Below are 26,628 nucleotides of genomic sequence, written 5' to 3' on the forward strand. Positions count from 1 at the left end.
ATTACCTGGATAGATGGCTTGTTTAGGTGACCCAGATTTGAGGTTGTTTGTCTTGGTTCATGTCCTAAGACCATCATATTAGCATTGATCAATCTGAAGGCATCAATAACAACCTGTAAAAACAAGGTGTCAGGTCATCTCTTTTTTAAAAAGCAAGTGATGGTGCCAAGCAACACTGGACAAGGCATGATCAACTTGCATCTGTTTCTGGCCTATTTCCAGAAAATCATTTAATTATAATATTAATAAAAAAGAACCTCCTGCTGACTGCACCATCAGCACACCACCCTCTATCTTGTAATGTAAGGTGACACCAATTATTGCAATTTTCATGAAGCAGTAAAGGAAAATATTAACTTTGCATCTTTATTATTGAAATACGTCATTACTAAACTTACACTAAACAGCCTTCATTGGTGCGCATATGTCTGTCACCTAAATTTTACCTAATCAAAATGAATGGCAAAGAGAAACTAAAACTGAAAGTGAGCACAAGCTAAGGGACCACATCTAAAGCCCAGCCCTGTCACATCAATTATACTACCACAGTACTTGAAATGACAACAAAATTACAACCAGCAAGGCACTTGCTCCACGTATTCTCTTCTAGTCAGATACCTTTTACTTCTTGTGACTATAAAAGACTTTGTACCTTGTCTGATGGCCTTAAATGTCCAAGCCACTGTCAAGAATACGAGGCACAATACAAGAAAACCAAGGTCATCCGTGCTTTAAGCCAGGAACATGGTATAGAATGATACAGCCCTAAGTTCATAGTAAAGAAATAACAATAGGTATCCTCTTTTTCCTAGGTGTACTCAATATTTCTGTAGAGAAACACTTCAAATTCTTACATGATACAAATCATCTTTTAGCTCATATATTAAGAGATTGAACAAGAACCACATACTATCCGAATGCTTTTCTCTGTTCATTATCATGGATTTGAAAGAACTTGTTAAAGCTTTTAAATGTTGTTAAGTTTTATGTAAAGAACTGGGGATCTTAAGACAGATGCCTCTTCCAGGGAATGTAAATCAATTACCTAGAGAATAAACTCAATACATTCTTCACATAAAAATATCTTAAAGCAGGGTAATACAGTTATTTCTAGATTTGCCTTTAAAAGTGCTAAACAACTGAGATTTATCAAAGTTTTAAAATCTATTGTCTACTAGACTGTTTCTCATTTGTATAATTATAGTTTGAGGATACTAAGGGATTAAAAAAATTTATTTCCAAAATAAACCAACTGGAATCTAATCAAGTCTGAAAAATCTGTAGTAAGTATTACTAAATGCTATATGCTAAAGAATAAGATTTAAAGAAAGAAAGAAAGGAAAAATCACCCTTTCTAAAAAGCTGCCATGAAGGGTCAACGGTACTAATGAATACAAACTTACACCAAAGCACTATGACAAGTGACTCAATCTAAGGCCTCCATCTACTCCGGCAATTCCCCGCCCCCCCCCGCCGCCCCAAAACTTTGAATTTTGCTTTTATTTCTAACAGTTTGAATTTCCCCAAAGATTCCTCTTGCCTTAAAATAAAACCAAGTATCCCCAGAACATGCATGATTTAATAGTTTGTGAAAACTTTTTTCTTTTTGTACAGTAACTATAATCCAGACTTAACTTTCACAATTATGTATAAATAAATATGGCCTAGGTTTATACCTCTTGCTTATACTTAAACTTTTTTCTAATCATTTTCATAAAGTAATAAGTACTACTATCAAACATGCTTTAATCAGATATTATCATAAATAATTTCAAACAACTGTTTAAAAACATATAGAAGTAAAATTTTCTACTAAAAAGCACATAAAAATAAGATAAAATGTAGGCTAAAGAAGGGAAAAGAGACCATTTTGATAGACAGATGTACAACTTAAATAAATACAAAATTAAGAATTGCTTCCCTAACCAATAGCAGTAAATATTTAAGAGCAAAGCATCATTTTGGTCCAGTTGTTTTTAGAATACTTGGATTCCATTTAAAGATTTCTGTATCATTTGTAGAAAAAGAACACTTCTACAAAACTATGAAAATTCCACAATATATCACAAAATATCTTTTTTATACTGAATGCTTCCAAACTAGAACAGGAGACCAGCTATTTTACACAAGAAAAAAATCTCTGTAATATTTCTCTGGAATATTATAAACAGGTGTGAAACTTCATAAAAGGGAAATAAAAATACCAGCTAAAGAGATATCATGATCAATTAAAAACAGTCTGAAATTTAGAAATTTTAATTCTATTTAAAATTAAGAGAAAAATTCAAGAATTTAATATACTGTTCAACTAGTAAATGATGGCCTAAATGAAATGAAATGTTTAGAATGACGATTTCTGAGTAGCAATATGAAAGCCAATAGAAAATGAACACTTTACACCAAGATTAAAGGAATTTGCTGCCATCACTATAGCAACTGTCTTAAGGAAACTAACATGTTCAACAACCTGCAGACCAAAATTAGATTTAGTACACAATAAAAATATAAATATGGCAATACAGTCTACATTTTAATTTCTATACGATTTTATAATTGCTTTTTGTGCTGTGAGAATAAGTGGGTTTCTCCTTTAGAGCAACCTATCAAAATAGACTCCTTAATGTCCAGTGCACTAATGAGCAATGGGTGAAGAAGGTGTTAATTATGCCATAGTAAGATTCAAGAAAAAGCCTTGGTGAGCACTTGGAGGTGTGTATAGGCTGATGGCGTTTCTCCATGTTTATGTATTTACAGCACGATGCAACAGAATGACAGCAAAGTGGTCACTCCATGGATGAGAACAGAAATCTTAGGTACAATAGACTGAACAAAGAACCCCCAAGGATTAATTAAGTTATGGGAGGGGGGCAGGGGAAAAATTCATTTTTGGGGGCTATATGAATTTTCTAAATGGTTTGTTTTAAAGTATATATACATTAAACCAGTTCAGCTTATGTCTTATAAGGTTATAAATCCAAAAAGTAATTTAGCCAAAAAACTTTGCACAAAAACTACCCCTTAATATGTACTAACAAAAACTTCCAAGCTAAAGTATGACAAACATTTTCAGGAATATGAAGCTAGACTTTTATAATTCCTTTCCATGCTGCAGTCCTACGCACCACATTGAATCTCCATTCACCGGTCTGACCATTTAATTTTTTCTGGTACAAGTGCCTTGAGACTTTTCAGAGGTCACTGCAACAGTAGACAGCTTATAACAAAACCATTAGCAGTTTGGCTAGCTTAGGGAAACCTCTTACTTTCCTTTTTTGTTTATTATCACTGCATGAATCTGCAGCATATGATAGTTTATAATTTCTCAGGCTTGTTAAATTCATGTTAAAGGTCTGTTTTCTTGTTGAATAAATTTTGTTCATATAATGCTGCCTATTTCATACACTCAGTCTTTAATAGCACCTTTGGTCTATGCGCAACTCACAGATCAAAACAGAGGACTAAAATAGGGGTTGATGATGCTATTTACATGTGTGATTCCTGCTGTCTTCTTGTTAGTAGCTTTAATATAATAGAAGACCTTGTCTGTTTTGTAATTAACACATCTTTACTGGAGAGATATTTGGAAGTGATTGCTGTGAATATACTGGTTAGTAAAATAAACACAATCACACACCACTTTCTGTTATCAGACAAATTTGTGAATTGTACACATTATACCCCAGATCAACAAACTGTGATATAACAGCCAAGTAGAAGACACATATTTATATAACCCTTTATTTTTCTGAAAATATGTATTCACTCTGACCTTGCAAATATAATTAGCTTGTGGGATGTGCAGATTTCAGTACCATGGTTGCTTTACTAATTGCAATTCTTGGAAATAGATACTAAATATTTGGAAGCTGCCAATACAAAATAAAAACTGCATCTTTTTTGTACATCTGTCTTAGCTTATAAAAGCAAAATAGTTTTAAAAACAATACTGTGTTCCACATTTATTCCAAGCACACCCAAGGGTCAAAGACCTATCATTTCATTTTAACAACGAATCTGGTTTAGGACACAAAACTGTAATTATTTTCAAATTCAGTTTAATCCATAATTTTTTGGCTTCTTTCATGAGTATGGTACAGTTTATCCAATATGCTATTTATTTTTAAATTCATGTTTTCATATCAACTGCTAGGTCACTGAAAGACTAGACTAAATTTCTAAAGCACCAATGTATGGTTCCCAATTTTTACATTCAAAGGAGACTAATTTTTAAGTAAAGCTTGTAAAATTAATTTAATTCAAAGGTGTTTGAAAGAAAAATACACAAGCACTTCTGGCAGTAGATACTGTACTTCATAATTTATCTCCCTCCCCACCCCCCTCTCCTTTTTTGTTTAACAGTAGCTGCCTTTGGCATTCCCAGCTGCCCTTATATTGAAGTCAATGACTATGGGAAGTGTTTATATATAAAATGAGCTGGAAGAAAAAAAGCTTGAAAAAAAAAAATTCAGACCTCAAAATCAATGTCAAACATCAAGAAAAGAAAAGAGTTACAATTCAGTGACCAGTTAGGTTACATATTTAAACACATATAAACCCACCACCATAAATAAGTCTCTAAATGACTATAAAAATGCTAGGTGTGGAAATCAAATACCCTTTATCACCCAGAAATGACCTGTTATCAACTGCTTAGGTTGTTTCTAGATTCTTTAAAAATTAAGGGTGCATGTGACCTGGGAAGTACTGCTGGGGTTTGTGACCAGTTCGTTACTTCTGCTGCCGTGCACTGCCAGGCATCTATAAGAGAAAAACATCTTATGTCTCTTGTAAGCCCACGGCATAAAAAATTCAAAGAAATCTTACTTTTTATGCCATTTCCAATGAAAAGCACTAAGAACTAAAACTGACTCATGCCAAATGCATATCACTGAATTGCTGTGATTTCTTAGTCTCAACTTTGCAACATGGAAATTATTTATAAAATGTCAATTTTAGCTCTGGAAAAGAAATTCCTATGTGTATGTACATTTTCTTTCTTCATCCTTGGAGAATTGCTTATTGTAGCTAGAGATCTGTAGTACAACTTCAATATATTGGGAGAAAAGGGGATGGAGTATAACTAGCATAACGTACTTCTTTTGACAAGTGAAGACATGCATCAAAATGCAAACAGTAAAGCCACCGTTTTGGATATATATACTTTAATAAAAACAAATCGATCTCTAAAAACTAGTATGGTGAAAGGTAATTAAACATTTTTAGATTCATGAAACTTTCTAAAAAGAATATAGTTATGTCATAAAATAAATTTAGCAAAATTTTTACAGTGTATGCATGTACTCAGTATGGTATAGGTATTTAAATGCTTAAGACACTCTGCAGTCAGAAGCCTGCCTAAGTTAGAATTCTGGTTCTAACACTTGCTAGTTATTGAGCTAAGATAACTGTTATTTAACTTCTCAATGTCTCCATTTGCTCATGAATGACACCATTTAATGATAAGATTAAATGAAATAATATGTGTGTACCTACCACTATAGTTCTCAGTGTTTTTAACTATGGTGCTCATGGACTTGCCTAGCTCAGATCTCCTTTCAATAGAATCTACTGTAGAGAGCATAGCTGACTCACAAACTCCAGATGGTACACTTTTGGATCCTCTGGGGGTTCACCCCAGGTCAAACCTCCCTTGGGCTACTCCCAGCCAATGTCTGAGCACAGCAGGGGTACTACAAACCTAGCCATTCCTGCCAAATAAGGGCTTCTTCTAAAGGACAACTGTCTCAAGGACTCCCCAACAGCCTGGCTGAAACTTTCTTAGGAACACGCTGCAGTCTGACGCTCTTCCTACCCAATCCTACTTTCTCTTTCTCCTTCCACACGGTCAGACAGATTGAATCCCATTTTGGCGTTTGCTTCTTGTAGCACTCAACCTGACCAGTAAACTAAGCAGAATACTGCTACTGCAATACAATGTTAAAGTTAGAAAAAAGCCACCCTCAAAATCAAATCAGAATTATAAATTTGGTATCCACAGACATTTGGCATATGAAAATACCAACAGGAAATTAGGGAGAGACGTTTAAAGACATATTTCCCTAGGAAAATTCCTAAATAAAATAAAGAAAAAATGTAACAGCTATACTGAATATTATCTCTTTAAAAAAATGACAATATGCCTAGAATTTTGATACTCCTCTATGATAGGTATTTCTAGAATTATAGGTGATGAATAAACAGTGAACTTAAAAGCTGAACTCTTCAGGGACTATTAATGAGCTACAAGATACTAGCATCTCTGGGTCACTGGTCAGATAACCAACTCAGAGTACCAATCCTATCTGGTGGCTACTCTGTCAAGCCAACATAAAATGAGCAAGTGACTTCAGATTCCCCTCTAGTAGACAAATGAAAGCAACACAATTGGTATGCTTATTGACAGTCCCACATAAAGTAAAGGAATAAAAGGCTCTAGAGATTAAGGGCGAGGGCTCACCCATGTTAGAAAGGCAGTAAGGAGGGGATAAGGGAAATAAAAGACTTAACATACATTTCTTGTGCTTTAACATCACCTTCAAAGAAAAATACAAATATATCCTTCAGACTGCCATCTCTCAAAAAATATAGTCCTTTTTGTAGGAAAAATATGCAAAGGTCAATTACTTTGCTATGTTATCACTTTTACATATTTTTATTGGGCTTGTTAAAATATCATATAGAAATTATATTGTCTAATACTTAACAATCAAGAGGTAGGTATTAATATTCTCAATTTATGGATAAGGAAACTGAGGTTCCGAGGACTTGAATACATTAAATGAGATGACAACCAGGTAAGTGATACCACTATCATTTGTACATACACAGCATGCCAAAGCCAGTACTCTTCATCACCAAGCTATTTGATGTAACAGTTATCCTAACACAAATGCAAGAAAAGATCACTCTTAGATTCAGTTACTTCGCTGCAAGGTTTGTGTCTTATTCACCACTGAATATCCATTCCCCAGCAGAGTACCTGGGGCACCTAATATGGTGCAGAATAAATATCTATTAAAATGAAAAGCTCCAAGAAAGCATTTTTGGTTACGTTTTTTGGGGGGTTTTTTGGGCCACACTGCGCTGCATATGGGATCTTAGTTCCCTGACCAGGGATCTAACCCACACCCCCTGCAGTGGAAGCACGGAGTCTTAACCTCTAGGCAGCCAGTGAAGTCCCTTTGGTTACCGTTTTATATAAAGTTTTACCACTGAATGCCCCCACAAATTCATTATCTATAAAAATCTAATCACTAGCTTTACAAAATATATACTTCCCATTTCCTTACCACCGCTCAGTTTTGAATTCATGAAACACTCAAACATCACAAAGCACTGACTTGTGTTTAATTAGGAATAAAAACTGTATACAGAAAAGCTATTTGGCATGTAAAAAGTGGCTGTGGGCATCTACTGAAAAGCTTACTACTAGTCTAAGAATAATTACTGATCATTAGAATAATAATCAACTATGACTTAGAAGAAAATTCACCACCATAATCAATTTCTACCCTCTTCAGGAAATTAGTGATAACAACAGACTAAATCCGCCAAAACTAAGTCCCAGGCCCAGAAACATCCTCACAATTAACAAGGGTTAATGTCAAATCATTTGAATATGATCTTAAACAATTAATATACATGGGCTACGCAAAGGCCTTTTATACAAAGTCATAGTTTCCATTTTCCGGTACAACACTGGCATTAAGGACAGGGAGTAGATCTTACTCTCCTGTGTGTCCACTGTATGCCTGGCACACAGTAATGATCAATAAATGTCTGTTGAATGAATGACCAGGGATCGTAAGATTGGGGAAAGAAAAGCATTCAAGAGGCAAAAGAGTCAATAAATAATATTCTTATAGATAATGGGACATTGTTTTAAAGGTTTTCCTATATCTTTACAGAAACAGCTGAATTCAAACTAATTTGAAGCAGATGTCTATCACTCAAATGCATAGCAATTACTAAACAATAATAAATTAGCTCAGAAATTATATTACTAATACAGAAGCTCTAAATTAAAAGAACAAAACTAAGAACTGTTAGTTCTATATCAGATTTATGCTTCTTAGAATTTTAAACATAAAATTGCTTTAAAATTCTTAGCTGACAATTTCTGATTTATCAGCTAAATTAATGTTATAATTTAAGACTATTAAGTCTATCAGGAATAGTACATGCACATTAGCACCTAAAATATTTTCTTAGACATCCTCACAGATTGTCTAAGAGTGTTATAAAACTTCAAATTGATACTAGGAGTAAAAAACAGGACACAAACAAAAGATAATATAGTAACTAACCTTGTTCCAAGAGTTGGATGAGTATGCTCACAGAGCTATATTAGGAATGGAAATAGAATTTTTATGTGTCCTATTTTCTATTTTTCTCTTTCAGTCTGAAAAACTAGGCAAAGGAAAGGTATGTGTATATATACAATTTGAGATAAGAATTATTCAGCCCTAATTAACCTTTATGGGATACTGATCAACAGAAAATCTTATGAATGACAGCTATTCTAAATATCTTTCACTACCTTTGGAAGACAAATGACATGATAAACTTGAACTCTAACTCTGATTACACAAGGCTCGGATTCATCAAGGTTAATGTCTATGAACAAACTGGCTCACTGACCTTGTCAATCTCATGTTTCACTCATTTAATAAGTGATCACCGCTAATGTATACAAATTACTTAACCTCACAAAATTAGTTGCAGTTTTCTTATATGCTAAAAGTCTGAATTGGTAACAGCTAGCTGACCACTGAAACATTCATTCCTGATTTTACCTTATATACATTTATTTTAAAAAAACTACTTTTTGCAGACACTGCATCAATTCCAAGATATGGAAACATTTCTCCCTTAAAAGAAGCTCCAATCTTGTGAGAGAGACAACATACAGACAGGTGAATGAAACACAAAATGGTTTTAATCACATCAATCATTTCAAAGGCCAGAATTTTAAAGTAATATATTCATTTTCTTTTTCATCAGCATGCCCCAGAGAAATATGTTGGAAAAACAGTAAGTGCTCAATAAAAAAATCAGCTGAATCAGAAGAGTGTTCCTAAATTAGTCTGAACATACAAAATATAAACGGGAAAGTTTTCATTTCTTTTGTAATTATTACCTTCATCTTCCTAAAGTGAGCAAGTTAGTAATTAATTTATAGACTTGTTCTTAACAACATTTTCAGAAATGCTCACGTTCTATTTTTTTAAATATGCTAGTTGTTTTTCCTGTTAAGTATCAATTATTTTAATCTTCAGAATAATAAAGTGATATTTATTGCACACCTTCTATATGCATGTGCACTGTAATGATTACATATATCACTTTATAATATTCATAATATAATACTATGAGATAGTTACTAAAATCCCTGTTTAATAGATGAGAAAGCTCAAGATTAGGTAAGTTGCTCAAGGTCATGCTATAAAGAAGAGATAAAAATTGGATTCTAATACAGGCCTGATCCCAAAGCCTGTGCTCTTTACTTTATGCCCAGCCTTTATGGTATATAATTTTTAATAGCAATAAGAAAATGCTAAAACAAAACTATTAGTGGAGTAGTTTAAAATTGTCACCATCTTAAAACTTTTGAATACAAAATTTCTTGGATAAGTAAAATATTTTCCCCCTTACCTTGAAAAAGACATGACCTTCTAGATATCTGAAAATAAAAGGTAAGCTCCTATAACATACATTCCCTAATTCTTTCCTCCTATATTTTGTAGTTACTCTTCAGAGCCCTACCTTTTCTGTAAAACGCTGATTAAAAGACAACAATAACAGAGTGATGTCCTTAAAATTCAGTCCAAACTTCATTTACTTTATGCAGTCTACACTGATTTCTGCCTACTTTTAATCTGCATTTACTATGTTTGCTATACAAGTACTATTTTATTGCATATTGACACATAAAAGGTTCTAAATAAGTATTTGTTGAATCATTTGTCACTAGCAACCAATTTAATACTTAGTTACAGAAACAAAGCAGTACCAGTATAATTTGTATTATATCAGTATGCAGTGTAGGATTACCAGCACATAACTAGCAGAATGTTATCTGGCTCACTAGTGACACTAAATGTATATGACTTATCTTCTCAAAAAGACTAAGACCATTTTTTATTTAATTTGTATCCCCATTACCATACAGGCATATCAGCTGCACTTAAGAAATACCTGATGATGAGTTGATCTGAAACTAAACACCACATTTTCAGAAGCCCATTGAGTATTTCCAATCAAAGTAAATAAAAAATCTTCAAGAAAGTCCAGCCAGTGTGAAGATTTATTTGAGATAAAGGGGTTTTAGCGATTGTATTTTCAAAATAGAGAACAGACACAAAGGTTGTTTGGAGTTAGCAGGTAACATGTGAACATTTTACTGACAGGAATCCTGACAAGAAAATTAGTTCTCAAAAGTAGTCATGGTTGTAGGCTAGTTTTATGACTTTGCACAAAGTGACTGTTCTTTTTGCCTTAATGAAGAAGTATAGTCATATTACAAGTTGAATTTACTTCTAAATTTGTTGCTGGATTAAGTCCAGCTGTAGGTTGAATATACAAGATAACAAAACATTAAGCAAGAGGTTGCCACCATACCACTTGAGAACTGAAGTTTAAAATATTTTAATATGTGTTTTCTTTACAAGTAAACTAAAACAGAATCTTAAAAACTATTTCACTGGTAAGTTTTGAGTGGAGCTCGCTGGTAATTTCTATAAGCTTACACTCCATTTAAATTACAAATGTTATTATCATTGATTTTTCGCCTGTAACATTTTTAAACATTTCCAAGATTATGTGATATACAGAGTGATATGGATTCTTTATCATATAGTACATTTTATTTTTTATGTTGGTCTCAATGTTTGGTCCTAGGGATGTCACAAAAGCTGACAGACATGAGTCTGTCTAAACTGTTTTTAATTAATAGAAAAATACTATATGAGAAAATCAATTAATATATAATACCTACTAAAAATAGTACACAGAACTCTCGAGAACTCTGAGAAACTGCAGCTCCTTCCTCTTGACTTATGTTGAAGGGAATGATATCTAAACACGTAAATTAAGAGAAGGCCCTGCAATAACTATGGTACTCATTTTCCATTCCTGAGTTATTCTAATTACATTGTTCATAACTGTCTAATATTAAAGAGCCAGTAAACAGCTTGAGTTCTGAAATTTTATAGACCTAGATTTGTATCCTTGTTCTGCTGCTTAATACACAATAGTATGATTTTGGGCAAAGTAATCTTTTGACCCTAAATTTTTATACCCTTTCATTGACAAATGGAATAATAGAACCTATTTTCAGAATTATCAAAAAGAATAAATGAGACAAGTTCAAATGATTATTGCCGTAATACCTGGCACATAGCAATAATTCCATAAAGATAAAGTCAAGTCACTATAAAAGGAAATCAACCAGTTTGAATCAATTGAGATTACAAAGAAAGAATCCATTTTTACCTAATCACTCAAAAAAACAGAGATAATACTGGGACTTACAAAAATGAAAATACAAAAATATACAGGAAAGAGGTATTAAAAGAACAGACACCCACTTAAATCCTTTATATATAGTCATTTAACTCTTGATCTAATCATTGCCTTGCTAAATATTTTGACAGCTTTGATAAATCATGTGCAGGGAAGGGGAAGGGAGAGTCCTATGTTATTCTTCATTTTCTTGTAAGTTTATATTCTTAAGTATAATGATTTAACTAGAACACTCTGGCCATGGACTTACTAACATCTAATTTAATTCAGTTTTGAGACACTGAGAGAACTATAAATTATAACCAAACTCAGACACCTTATAAATGAAGTTACATTATTGACAAAAAAATGGATCCTTATTTGAGGTGATATAATTGTATGAATCTCGTTAGGTACAACAAGTGATGCGAATCATCAGTGATAGATGCTTATACTAAATTTTTTCCAAATAATTTTTTTCATGACATATAAAACTAGACAGCAATACATGTAATTTCCTAAAGTAATTTTTGATATATATTTTTAAATACTACACTTTACCACATGACAACAGAGTCATGTGATACAAGTATATTTTTTAATGAAATGCATTCTTTGAATCATGGTTAATTAGAAACAAACAATGCAAACTCCACAGTTATATAATACCTAAACTAGGTTTGGAAACTAAAACTGCCATTTAAAATACTATAAACAAGATAACCAAAACACATATTCATTTATTTACATTCTATTTTGAAAATGCTTTCTTTCACTGTATTTAAGTTTATATTTTCCTTTTCAAAGCAGCCACCATCACATGAGTTAAGTATCCTAAAAATCACACTGAAACTACAAAACAGAATTCTAATTATGTTTAAAACTAAGCTTCAATTATTAGTAGTATATATTGTGGCATGGGAATTTAATCAGATAATTCTATTATATTTCTAAAATAATAATTATTACTTAAATGAGTTACTTATGGGTTACTTTTTTATAAGGTATCTTAATTATCAGAGAATTAAACTTAAATATTATACTGTACTTTAATTCATAAAACTAACAAATGTCAAAGATTTTCAACTCCTTTTATCTATATCAGTTAAATAACAATACACTTAGTAAAAAAGAAAGTAAATAAATTGAAGTATAGTTATATAGCAAGCCTCAGAAGTTATCCATTCAGAACTGCCTAGTATTATCAGTTTCTATTATTATTGTTTTTGTGGCTAGTTTCTACCTCTAAAAAGATAAATCACATCTAATAGGATCATGATTTAGAAAAGACCTCAATTTTTATTCATCACAATTATATAATGTCAGAAAGTGTTCAAATTCATGACAGATAAAAACTCCATGTTTAAACAGCCATATTTAGTTTGTCTGAGCTGGTGAGCAGATGTAAATGTAATCTGCAATACTATCAAACTCCAGGTCTGATAAGCTAATATTTATTTTTAAGTGCTCCAAAAATTATTTGTAAAAGCTTCATAAAAAGGATTCCATAAATGTATTGTGATTGTATTTTAGCAATTATTCTACACTACAATGGACGTACATGCTCAAACAAGACACCTCAGCAGTATTTTAAAGCAGTAACCACCTAGCCAATTTCTGTATGTTCTGTAGTTTTTCTAATCCACTCTCCCTGTGGTTGAGCAAAATCGAATTGCCTCTCACATTTGCAGACAGCTCTGTGAAGGTGATAATAGAGCTGCTCCCTGCTGTCATGAGGCAGGAAATAGGAAAATGGCATATGGGGCTAGAAAGAAAGAAAGAAAAAAAAAAAAAAGAAAGAAAAAAAGAAAAAAAAGAAGGAAAAAAGAACTAAACATGAACAAAAGATTTCAACAAAGAACAACTATAACCCAATATGCTTTGCAAGTTAATCTCTTTTCAGAATCATTTAGCATATCTAATCATTCATCTGTGTCCTCACTCCAAAAATGCAAACGGTTGATACCAAATGTTTGGGTCAAGTTTTCACTGTCTAAAATATTTGGAACCTACAACTGCAGAATATGTCCTGCACAATGTCTGCAAACAGAGCTCTTTAGATTTTTTAAATGTGCCAATCCCAAATTCACCATTTTAAAATAAAAGAAGGTACAGCAATGTTTATTAAAATATTTATAAAATGTGTATAGAAGGCTTTCAGTATGATTAACATTCTTAAATCTATGAAATAAAAATTAAAGATAAACATTTATAATTAGACTAATTAAAGTAGAAACAAATCTCTAAATAGGTAAATTGCTAATGATAATACCAAGACACATTTATTAACTGGTACAGTTTTTTGTTTGGTTGGTACTTTTGTGTAATTAAGAATCATGCTTTAAACAAAATAGATTTTTATGTGATGTATCTGTAAATAGAATGTGGCAGGAGATGCTAATAAAGATAGAATCCACTCTACCTTTCCTTTTACACTCTGAATGGGATCCACAACCACTGCCACAGCTCTTTCCGACAAGGCTTCAAAGCTCTGCTGAGTGTTGATATCCACACCAGAAAGCCAACAACCAAAGCCAGGGTGACTGTGATACCAACCAACAACCATCTCAGGCCTGAAACAAAGAGGGCATTCAGCCGTTCAGAACAGAATAAGTAATACATTTACGATAGAAAAGAAACAACAAACTAACAGGGTATAAATTAAGAAGACATGAAAAACACACAGGTGTGAAAAAGCACCATTAGAAACACTGAAATCATACACCATATTATCCAGAAAACATGGAAATGAAAAAGTGTGACAAAGGAGTGCTATCATTAAGAGATGCACATTAGCAGTGGTAGATAAGGCTTTCAGTTTTTCACCTTGTTACCACACTTTCTCAGAGCCAGTTTTTACCCTTTCAGCATTCAAGTAAATATCTACTCTTTAACTCCTTAGCTCTGGGAGTTGGATTTTCCAGGCAGAGTACATTTTTAACAATGGACACCAGGATCCACTGTTGTGAAAGGATTAAATATCAATTAAACCAGCAGTAGAACTAGGAACTCAGTCAAAAACCAATTTGCACTGTTCTGCTCAGCTGCTGAGCCTTTTGCTAACATTAATTTTGAAGTTTTTTCCACAGTAGAAGAATTTGAGCAAGAGAATGACAACTATTGAGAGATTTAATCTGGGGTAAAAAACTTGAACAATATTTGGATTGTACTTTCCCTGTCTTTAAAACTCAATATGACTACAAATATAATTAAATATTCAGAATTTTATTTAGCTGCAACTCTCAAATTTTGGAACATACAAGCTCTTTCAATTATAAGTGACTAGAGAGTAACTCCATATGCTAAACGGTGGGAAGCTACAGTCCAAATTTACTATGTAACAGTTGAGAATTTTAACATGAGGCAGTTTCCTAACTGGCAAATTTCTATGATTCTAGAGGAAAGAGATACTAGATAGGTGGTGCAGAGCACTGACAGTGATACTTTTACATTAATTACGTGGCTTTTTTTCCCTAAGAATGATATTCACAAACATGTAAAATTCTGAGATACATTTCTGAAAATATTTCCCATAATTCCATTATATGATCATTTGAAATACTTACCTTCCTGTCTGCTTCAACATATCCAACATCTTGGCTTGGAACACTGGATCGACTGCCTCCACACTGACACCCTGATTTAGAAAGAAAGCAAAACGATTAGCTTCTATAACAATGAGAAAAAAAATTATATTATAAGATAAATGAACAAAAAGCTACTGCCTAAAAACCTGTGTATATTATTTTGGGATACCAAAATAAGTTAATAGGTTTTGATACCCATATTTGATACCCACTCATGTCATTCAATTATAAACCATACATCAATAAAACTTTTTAAATTGCCAAGTACCAAAAAATTGCCAAGTACCATACTGCTGTTAGCTAATGAGTTAAGATAGTTTTTTTTTTTTTTTTTTTGAGTTAAGATAGTTTTTAGGCTCCTTTAAAAGCATTTATGGGGGCTTCCCTGGTGGCGCAGTGGTTGAGAGTCCACCTGCCAATGCAGGGGACACGGGTTCGTGCCCCGGCCCGGGAAGATCCCATATGCCGTGGAGCGGCGGGGCCCGTGAACCATGGCCGCTGAGCCTGCGTGTCCGGAACCTGTGCTCCGCAACGGGAGAGGCCACAACAGTGAGAGGCCCACGTACCAAAACAAACAAACAAACAACAAACAAACAAAAAAAAGAGTTTATGGCCATGACTAATGTGTGTGTGTATATATACACACACCAGAAATACCAAATAAGTGAACCAACTATTTTTTGGTTAGATCAGTCTAGGCAAGCATACTTCCTAACGTCATCCTCTGATAACTGATAAGCACTAGGCCTCTTCCATCTCATCTGAAGTTCTACAAATATTGTGCTATTATAATAATCAACAGTTCAAGTTGGTTTTTTTTTCTTCAGTAATATAAACACCTTGAGGAAGGAAAATAATTTAATAGTTTCCCAGAGTTGTTTTTATTTGTTTTTTGGTTGGCTGAGTTGGGAGGGGAGGATGTTCAGTGCTTTAGTTAGGACTACTTGGTAGATTAGGCAATTGGAGGGAAATATATACATTTGAATATTACCGCAAATATAACAGCATTCTCAAAATATTCCCCACAAGAGGCAATCTGCAACCAAGTCTTTTAAATGCTGCATTATTTTGCTAGTTCAACCAAAAGAAAATTTTAGGACATGGAAGTTAATTAAAGGCATTCATATTATCTCTCCAGTGATAGATCACTGCCATTATAGCTCCCTCAAGGTTTTCCTCTAACATCAGGAATTTAAGTCTAATCTACCTAAACAAACCAGTTAACATAAGCACTTCTTCCCACCAAAATAAACAGTATTTTGAATTCTAATTGAGAGTGCATCCTCAAAAACAGGGGTATGCAATCTACTGCCTACAGCCTAAGAATGTTTTTTAACATTTTTAAAGGGTGGTTTAAAAAAAAAACAAAACAAGAATATGAGACAGAGATATATGTCTTTACAGAAAAAGTCTGCTAATTCTTGGGCTAGAAGAAAAACTTTCCAACTCTACTACAGAGAATGAACATGGGGATCAAATATTCTATTTTATATTGTCAAACAAGCACTTGTAGTACAAGGAAATAAAGGATATTAAAACTTAAGAACCCTTTACTACAATGGATATCCACATAAGGACATTCATCAGACGAATATACATATTATATTTTCTTAGGCAAGTAGATGAGAAGGATATATGTGTTATTTTTCAGAAGGTAAGTAAATGGTTATTGTTTTTTGGCTATTAAAAAAAAATCTAAATACACACCTATCTACAAGCCCAATGCATTAAACAAAACAGCAAAACAAAACAAAAAACTCCCACAAAGAACAATGCATTCTAAATGCATTAAAGTAGAGGACTTTCAAAATGTGTATGCAGTATGGTTCGTCTATTAACAAATTACCATGTGAAAAAGGCAAAAAGAACTAAAGTTTGTCATGGTTTTTTGTTTTTTTTTTTTTAAACTTAACATTTTGAATAGGAAAAGCTTAAGAGTCATTTATCACCATACACAGAACATTTTAAAAAGGGTGATATTTCAAAACAATAAAAACAAAACATGAGGACTAGATAATGTAGGTGAGTTGAAACTCTAATTAAGAGTGTCTCTGGGGGCTTCCCTGGTGGCGCAGTGGTTGAGAGTCCGCCTGCCGACGCAGGGGACGCCGGTTCATGCCCCGGTCCGGGAAGATCCCACATGCCACAGAGCGGCTGGGCCCGTGAGCCATGGCCGCTGAGCCTGCGCATCCGGAGCCTGTGCTCCGCAACGGGAGAGGCCACAACAGTGGGAGGCCCGCGTAAAAAAAGAGTGTCTTTGAAATCTTTTGAACCAAGTGTTCAAACTAATCAAACTAGTATCCTACTATTTTAAGGTAACTAACTTATAAATCCAGTACACTGTGCTAGTTAAAGCTAAAAGAACAAGTAAAGGGATTAAATGTTAGCATCACTCAATTTGTGGATCTACAGGGAATTCATAATGCATTTAAAAGATCAATGATTTGATTCAATACAGTCTAAAAATTTCTATCATTAATCTTATAATGAATTTTTCTATCAGAAAGAGAAAATTACAATATGATGAGAGTTATTTTACACAGGAAAAGAAAAGAGAAAAGAAACACGTTTACTTGCATCAGGCAACCAAAAAAGTACTCACGGTTCCTGACTGTGGCATAGCAAACACGTCAATCACTCTGACAGTGTAATCATCAACAAATTCTCCAAGCATCAGACCCATAACTTCCATTGGAACCCCAGCACGACCATGTTTTAACATCTGTAAAGAGGAAGATATATAGACACAAAGCTTTGAGATCTTTGGACCCACCCCCCTTTTTAAAATTAATAACTTAACTGTGTTTCAGTGGAAATAAAACACTCTATTTTATACATGCACCTAAAACAACAGCTTATGTGTGAGAGGGTTAACGTGAAAAATATTCCGAAGTAAAAGAGAGAAAGCAGCTGAACTCTCTGAAGCAAGTAACTCCATTCAACACTTACTTTTAACAGTGCCAGGGAAGAGATATAGACTTGTTCTGCTGTGTCCACTGCAGGAGCATCTGTAGGTGGGCCCTAGAAACAAGCATACAAATCATTATAAATACAAAGAACTTATGAGTTTAAAATTAAAGTTACAAGTTATTTAAACATGATTGTTTTAAAAGAGTTTAGGGGAAACATGGTAACTATTCAGCTACAACACAATCAAAACAAGCTTGTAAATATCAAACCTGTAGAAAACATCAAACTTAGTACTCAGGTAAGTGTCCAATGGACAGAATGCTTGAATCTTTCAGTGATGCTAATTTACCTCCACTACAAAATAACTATAATGCACCAATTAGCTATGTTTCTTACCCCAACGTGAATGTAAACTGATTAACTGAAGGACCAACACGAACAGTAAATTCTCTGAGCCTGATTTTCAGCTAAAGACAGCATGTAGATTAGGGCTATGGGATCTCTGCAGAAACTTAGGTATGGGGGGGGGGGTGAGGGGCGGAGAAGACTTCTAATCCCTAGGTGAAAGAGCTGTGAACAACATGCTCTTCACTTCACCTGATGAAGTTGTTCCCCTCCCCTATACAACATCAAATTTAACACAACTGCCCCAGATGTGAACAAACTGGTTGAGACTGGTATAGCTAACATGAAAATACTTCCAAATCCTGACAACTACCTTTAAAACAAATATTACTATTAATCTTATTACAGCCTAAGAAGATACTATGTTTCCCCCTAAGGATTCTATCTTCTTCATCAAAATCACCAAACCACTATTTAGTGTAACATTCTGCCACACGAAGTAATTTAGATATAGCCCTTACCCTCAAGATGACTACAATCTTATAAATTTAATTCTGCCCCAATCAGTGCACATGGAAAGCTTCTTGTTTTTTAATACTGAGCAGTCCTGGGAAACTAAAATGAGATGTGACTTTTTTTTTTTTTTTCCGGTACGCGGGCCTCTCACTGCTGTGGCCTCTCCCGTTGCGGAGCACAGGCTCCGGACGCTGCAGGCTCAGCGGCCATGGCTCACGGGCCCAGCAGCTCCGCGGCATGCGGGATCCTCCCGGACCGGGGGACAAATCCGCGTCCGCTGCATCGGCAGGCGGACTCTCAGCCACTGCACCACCAGGGAAGCCCGAGAGATGTGACTTTTAATTGCCAGGTCCTGTTTTGCTTAAAGTTCCCTTTCCTCAACAATAACTCTATTACAATTACATAATGAACACGTTAGCTATCTAAATTGTAAGTCAATATTCTATCTTGCTTTCATGGATTTGCTTATTACTAAAATTAAAAAATTGCTTTACTCATTACATTTCACACTTATAGGTCTGTGTGTACTTTGTGCTTCTTGTCTATTTATATGCCAAATTCTGTGATGTTTTGTTTTGTTTTGTTTAAAAGCTCATAATACTTACTGGAAGCACTGAGTATGAAAAGTTCTAGAATAAGTTTTCTCTAAATATAAGCATCACATACAAAAACTACCTCTATTTCCTTATATACAAAGTGGTGAGAAAAATAAAATCCTTCAATCCTTCAAATTTTATGTTTAAAAATACATGTCAGATAACAAATTTAAAAAGGAACGAATTCTTCATTGTTATCACCTAATGCAGCTTTGCTGCTTGCCTTTCAAATAGATAGGAAAATTCTAAGGTAAGCTAAAGTGCTATCATGCCAAAACATTTGTTGAGGTCACCACATAAAACAAGATAATTTTGTTGATATTACAATTTTATTCATCTAATTAAGAAAGTTTAAAAAGTTTAAGAAAAAAGAGAAGAAATAGTAAATTAGTTGTCACAAGATGTTTTTGGGGAAATAATACCCTAAGGTCAGGATAATGAACACTGTATTCATAAAAGTTATTTCCTAATTCAGAACAACTTAAAAAATGCCCATGACAAAAGTTAAAACTGATATCTAGGCTAGAGTTATTAATACAGCCTTTCTCAATGTGCCAGGAAATACTTATTAAGAAAAAAAAAGAATAGGGAAATAAAACATCACATCATCACCAAAATGCATTACTGACAAAGTTCAAAAACTATTTCTGCCAAAATGCATTACTGACAAAGTTCAAAAACTATTTCTGCCATCAATGAAAGAAGAAACACTGTTTTGTTCAGCATTATATATATCTAGTACCTAGCAAAGTGCCTGGCACACAGAACTCACTAGGTATTGGTTGGAAAAAAAGAATGAACAAGTTAAGGTAGTGCAAGCCAATGGAACAGGAAGGGAAAATACCCACCAGTTACCCTGGGAGAGAGAACAAGCCATATGCAAGCAAGTACAAAGATCGCTAGCTCCTCTCTCACTATGTTCTTCTGGTTCAGAAACATACTAACAGAAAACCATGTAGCTGGCTTCTCTATTGTTGTTTCTTGAGACAGCAGCCAGTGATATTTCCTGTTACCCTTCTCACTCTATTACTACTGTTTCTTGATCTAGTTAGAATAAATTTCCCAGAAAACAACTTGACAAGAAGTAGAGAAGGGTTTGTAGCAGTGAACTGCAACCTAAAGAAAAAAAAAAAAAGTAACCCATGTAAAACACCGTCTATGGAACATGTGTTAAGGATCTCTGGAGCAGATGCTATCATTTTTCTATCATCATGCTCACCTGTTCAGAATAGCACACAACCAGGCAATGAAGAAAACCCCATTAAATATCCTGGAAACTGAGCTAAAACAGTTATGTAAGAGCCAGTACAGCTGTAGATCAAAGATGACCTGAGTTGAGAAAACTGTGGAGCAATGTACAATTTACATACATTGCCTTTCAGCAAACACTCCTGAGGAATAGCATTCAGATAATTCAAAGAGAGGAAAGTCATTTAAAAATAGGAATCATATACAAAATTCTGGAAAACTATTTGGCACCAGCAGAATACAAGACGATTTCTTATCTTTGAAATAGAACACTGGAGGATAGACCAAGATGAAAAGATGAAAAACAGTTAAGAATTAAAGTTACACTGGAGTAAACAAGGGTAAAAATAACACTATGACAAGTTTAATTCAGTGATACAGAACATAAACTTTTGAAGATGTCTTAGAATGTAGAGTAAAAAAGTTACAGATGAAAACTATTAAAAATATAATACTAGCGGAGAAAGGAAGGAGATGTAAGCTAAGAAATACAGCTGATCCTAAGAATAAAATAAGAAATGGAAAGCATCAATAAGACAAAGCTGAAGAAAACTTTCTTGAATGAAAAACAATTCAACTTTTGCATCACTAAATGTCAGGCAATAATCAATGAAGAGAAGTGTTATATACATTGTAAAGTCTTGGGTAAATCTTAACTACATGAATAAAGTAAAATTTCTAAAACCATACAAATAGAAAAACTACATAACCTGAAGAAAAAAATGCACCTCAGCTGACTTTGAATTTCTTTGCAACATTAAATGGCAGAAAACAATGAAACAAAGTTTCAGACTTTTAAGAGAGATACCCTCTGGAGTCAAAAACATTACACTCTATGAAAAAAAAAATGTCTGAAGGCCCACAAATATATTACTATATACACAAGGGCTCAGAAAATATGATTCCATGTATCTTCCTTCAAAGAACTTTTTGAATAAATGATCCAGTTGAGACCCCACAAATGAAAAATAGAAAATTAAAAATGGAAAAGCCATTATACAAAACAATTTGTTAAGACCACTGAAAGCAGTTAAAAACAGAGAGAGCTAAATAACACAAATAACCAGGGTTCAAAACCACAGATCTCACCCAATAACTATATAGGGCAATGGAGAGAAATGAAGTATACAAAACTCTCTGTTTGACATATAGGAGGGGAAAAAAGAGATCTGTTTAAGTGTTGACTTAGACTATTACAGAAATATGGATTTGAGAGTCTTTTGAACAAATTTAAAGTAACCACAATAAACATTAAAACTGAATATACACCTTACCAAATCTCTGAAGAAGAAAAAGCTAACACAACACTGACAATAAAAAATATGAAATGAAAATGAAATGAAAAAATATGAATGAGGTATAAATGAGGTAAAGTCCCCTGTTAAAGGCCTTCTATAATGGGTTTAAAATGGAAATTCATGTATATGCTGCTTACAAATAAGAATTAAAACAAAACAAAAGGATTGGTGAGATTTGTCAGTGACATAGCTATTTCTTTTTGCAAAAGAAGCCACAATGGCCACTATATTTTACTTACCTTGCCTTTCTTCAGTGATGTGTTACATTAATAGATTTCCTAGTATTAAACCACCTTTCCAGGATTAATTGTTCAAGTTTAATTTACTATTTTTATACTAAAATTTAAAATGTATTTATACATAATTTTTATTTATATTACTATATATATTATTATGAGTGAGACTGACCTGACATTTTCTTTTTTTCTGTTAAATTTGTCAGGTTTTGATATCATTATGCTAGATGTATAAAATGAATTGGAAAGTTTTACAACTTCCCATTTTCTATGTTGTAATACAATGTATATATACTAAATTATCTATGTCTTCAGATTTAAATTTGGACAAGTTCACTAATGAAACATTTGGCTCTGACGCTGATTTTGGAGCTAATTTTTATAACATCTGCAGTGGTTTTAATAAATTCAGGTTACCTGTCTTGAAACTAGATGGAATATTATATTGTTCCAGAAAGTTTCATTTCATTTAGATTCAAAGTTATTACCATAGAATCGAACATATTCTACTTTATCTTTTCTAACTGTTCAGTATGGAAAACATTTAAAACTAAATTTGTTTCTCCATGTCACATTATCACTACCCAGATAGATCAATGATTTACATTAAAAAAAAATCAAATCATAACCAAAACCATGAAAAAAATATTGGTGAAGGGAACACCTCCTAATTCATTCTATGAGGCCAGCCAGCATTACCCTGATACCCAAACCAAAGACACTACAAGAAAAGAAAACTACAGACAGACCAGTATCTCTTATGAACATCGATGCAAAAATCCTTACAAAATACTAACAAACAGAACTCAGCAGCATATTCAACGGACTATCTATACACATGACTGAGTGGGATTAAAACTTGCAATGCAAGGATGGTTCAACAAACAAAAACTGGCCAATGTAATACACCACATCAACAGAATGAAGGGGGAAAAAAAAACCCACATGATCATCTCAATTGATGCAGAAGAAGCATTTGACAAAATTCAACACTCTTTCATGAAAAAAACACTCAACAAACTAGGTATAGAAGAAAACTACCTCAACATAATAAAAGCCATAGATGAAACATCCACAGTGAACATAATGTCCCATGTTGGTGAAAGACTGAAAGCATTTCCTCTAAGATGGGGAACAAGGCAAGGATGCCTGCTTTCACCACATCTATCCAAGATAGTACCGGAAGTTCTAGCCAGAGCAATTAGGCAAGAAAGAGAAATAAAAGGCACTCAAGTTAGAAAGGAAAATTTCTCTGTTTGCAGATGATATGATCTTATACAAAGAAAAGCCTAGGGCTTCCCTGGTGGCGCAGTGGTTGAGAGTCCGCCTGCCGATGCAGGGGACACAGGTTCGTGCCCCAGTCCGGGAAGATCCCACATGCTGCGGAGCGGCTGGGCCCGTGAGCCATGGCCACTGAGCCTGCGTGTCTGGAGCCTGTGCTCCGCAACGGGAGAGGCCACAACAGTGAGAGGCCTGCGTACCGCAAAAAAAAAAAAGAAAAGCCTAAAGAATCCACAAAAAGGACATTAGATCTAATAAGTGAATTCAGTAAAGTAGCAGGATACAAAGACAACATTCAAAAAACCATGCAATTCTACATACAAATAATGAACAATCTGAAATATTACAAAAATAATTTCATTTACAATAGCATCAAAAAGAATAAAATACTTGGAATTAACCAAGAAGATGAAAGTCTTATACAATGAAAACCACAAAATAATGCTGCAAGAAATTAAAGAAGACATAAATAAATGGAAACACATCTCATGCTCATGGACTGGAAGACTTAATATTGTTCAAATGTCAAAACTACTCAAAGTGATCTACGGATTCAAAGCAATCTCTGTCAAAATTTCAATGACAACTTTTGCAAAAATAGAAAACCCATCCTAAAATTCATATGGAATCTCAAGGGACCCTGAACAGCCAAACAATCTTGAAAAAGAACAAAACTGGAGGACTCAGACTTCCTGATTTCAAAATTACTACAAAGCTACAGTAATCAAAACAATGTGGTATTGGCATAAAAACAGGCACATAGACCAATGGAACTGAACAGAGAGCTCAGAATTAAACCCTTGCATATATGGGTCAAATGATTTTTTAATAAGAGTGTCAAGGGTGCCAAGACAATATTTGCAAATTATATATCCAAAATACATAGCGAACTCCTAAAACAACCAAAAACCTGATTTAAAAATGGGCAAAGGATTTGAATAGACGTTTCTCCAAAGAAGATATATAAATGGGCAGTAAGCACATGAAAAGATGCTCAACATCACTAATCATTAGAGATATGCAAATCAAAACTACAAGGAGATACCACCTTACACCTATTAGTATGGCTACTAATAAAAAACAAAACAAAACAGAAAACAAGTATTGGCAAGGATGTGAAGAAATGGAAAACCTCATGCACTGCCAGTGGGAATATAAAATGGTACAGCCACTGTGAAAAACAGTATGGTGGTTTCTCAAAAAGTTAAAAATTGAATACTGTAAGATCTGGCAATTCAACTTCTGGGTATATAACCCCCCGAAATGAAAGCAGGTTCTCAAAGAGATGTCTGTACACCAATGTTCACAGCAACGTTACTCACAATAGCTAAAAAGTAGAAGCAACCCAAGTGTCCACCAATGGATGAATGGATAAGCAAAATGTGGTATACACATACACAATGGAATATTATTCAGTCTTAAAAAGGGAGGAAATTCTGCAATATGCTACAACATGGATGAACCTTGAGGACACTATGCTAAGTCAAACAGCCAATCAAAAAAGACAATACTGGGCTTCCCTGGTGGCGCAGTGGTTGAGAATCCGCCTGCCGATGCAGGGGACGCGGGTTCATGCCCCGGTCCAGGAGGATCCCGCATGCCATGGAGCGGCTGGGCCCATGGGCCGTGGCCACTGGGCCTGCACATCCGGAGCCTGTGCTCCGCGGCGGGAGAGGCTACAGCAGTGAGAGGCCCGTGTACCGCAAAAAAAACAAAACAAAACAAACAAAAATCATAAAGACAGAAAAATATAATGATGGCTGCTAGGGGCTGCATGGAGGGGAGTATGGAAAGTTACTGTTTACTAATGGATAATATTTCAGTATAACTAACTAAATAAATAAATAAATTTGACCTGGGCGAGGAAATACATTCTAGTTACAAATCCAACTGAACAAAAAAAATATATAAAACTGACAATATAATCTAAAATTTCTGAATACAGGCATACCTTGGAGATACTATGAGTTCAATTCCAGACCGCTCCAATATAGTGAATATTACAATAATGAAAGTCACATGAATTTTTTGGTTTCTCAGTGCATATAAAAGTTATGTTTACACTATACTGTTGTCTACTAACTGTGCAATAGCATTGTGTTTAAAAAAACAATGTACATACCTTAATTTAAAAATACTTTAGTGCTAAAAAAAATGCTAACCATCATCTGAGCCTTCAGTGAGTCATAATTTTTTGCTGGTGGAGGGTTTGAAATATTGAGAATTACCAAAACATGACACAGAGACACGAAGTGAGCAAATGCTGTTAGAAAAATGGCACCAACAGATTTGCTGGATGCAGGGTTGCCACAAACCTTCAATTTGTAAAACACAATTATCTGCAAAGCACAATAAAGTGAAGCTCAATAAAATGAGGTATACCTGTACTAAAAAAGTTAAAAGGAAAAAAAAAAAACCTGAAAAAATAGTTGCCCCATTTATGACAAAAAGTCAATACCCAAGTTAACGAAATACTAAAATCTTAATGGAAACATGGGCAAAGAATATAAAGCAACTAATTACATAAGAAATAATGAAATAAATATGAAAAATATTCAACCTCACTAGTTGACCTCCTTTAATTAAGAAATGCCAATTAACACATTAAGACATTGTTGTTGCTGTTGTTTTCCTATCAAACAAGCTTTACAATGCCCAATTTTGGAGCGGGTGTGATAAAAGAGACACTCTCAGCACTACTGGTGGAAACGTGAATTAGTACAAACTATCAGAAAAGCAACTGAGCAATGTATATCAAGAGCATTACAACTGTACAAACTTTTTAACCCGCTTTTGCACTCCTAGAAATTATTTAAGTAAATAAACAGTGATGTTTGCTTGAACCAGAATATTCATGATACTTCTTTTAATAATGCAGATAAACCTAAGAACAAATAACAACCAATAATTTAAAAATACTGTTGAAAGCTCCTTTCTCTGAGATCTCAGATGACTCTAGCCATCTTAATCAGCAATATTACCTTAAGTTAAAAGTACCCTAGCTTGGGCTTCCCTAGTGGCGCAGTGGTTGAGAGTCCACCTGCCGATGCAGGCGACACGGGTTCGTGCCCTGGTCTGGGAGAATCCCACATGCCGCAGAGCGACTGGG

At 34.1% G+C, this 26,628-nt stretch overlaps 1 protein-coding gene across 1 annotated transcript in view; it reads right to left on the reverse strand.

The window, feature by feature from the left end:
- The window catches only part of PSMD14 (proteasome 26S subunit, non-ATPase 14), a 95,668-nt gene that overhangs the window by 22,752 nt on the left and 46,288 nt on the right, over positions 1–26,628 (reverse strand). The window contains exons 4-8 of the mRNA XM_019922764.3: positions 18,039–18,110; positions 17,692–17,811; positions 15,069–15,139; positions 13,925–14,075; positions 6–113 (exon numbers count right to left, since the gene is read on the reverse strand). Of these exons, the coding sequence (XP_019778323.1) occupies positions 6–113; positions 13,925–14,075; positions 15,069–15,139; positions 17,692–17,811; positions 18,039–18,110 (522 nt within the window). The remainder of the gene's footprint in view (positions 1–5; positions 114–13,924; positions 14,076–15,068; positions 15,140–17,691; positions 17,812–18,038; positions 18,111–26,628) is intronic.

This window comes from Tursiops truncatus, chromosome 7, assembly GCF_011762595.2.
Source record: "Tursiops truncatus isolate mTurTru1 chromosome 7, mTurTru1.mat.Y, whole genome shotgun sequence".
Lineage (NCBI taxonomy): Eukaryota > Metazoa > Chordata > Mammalia > Artiodactyla > Delphinidae > Tursiops > Tursiops truncatus.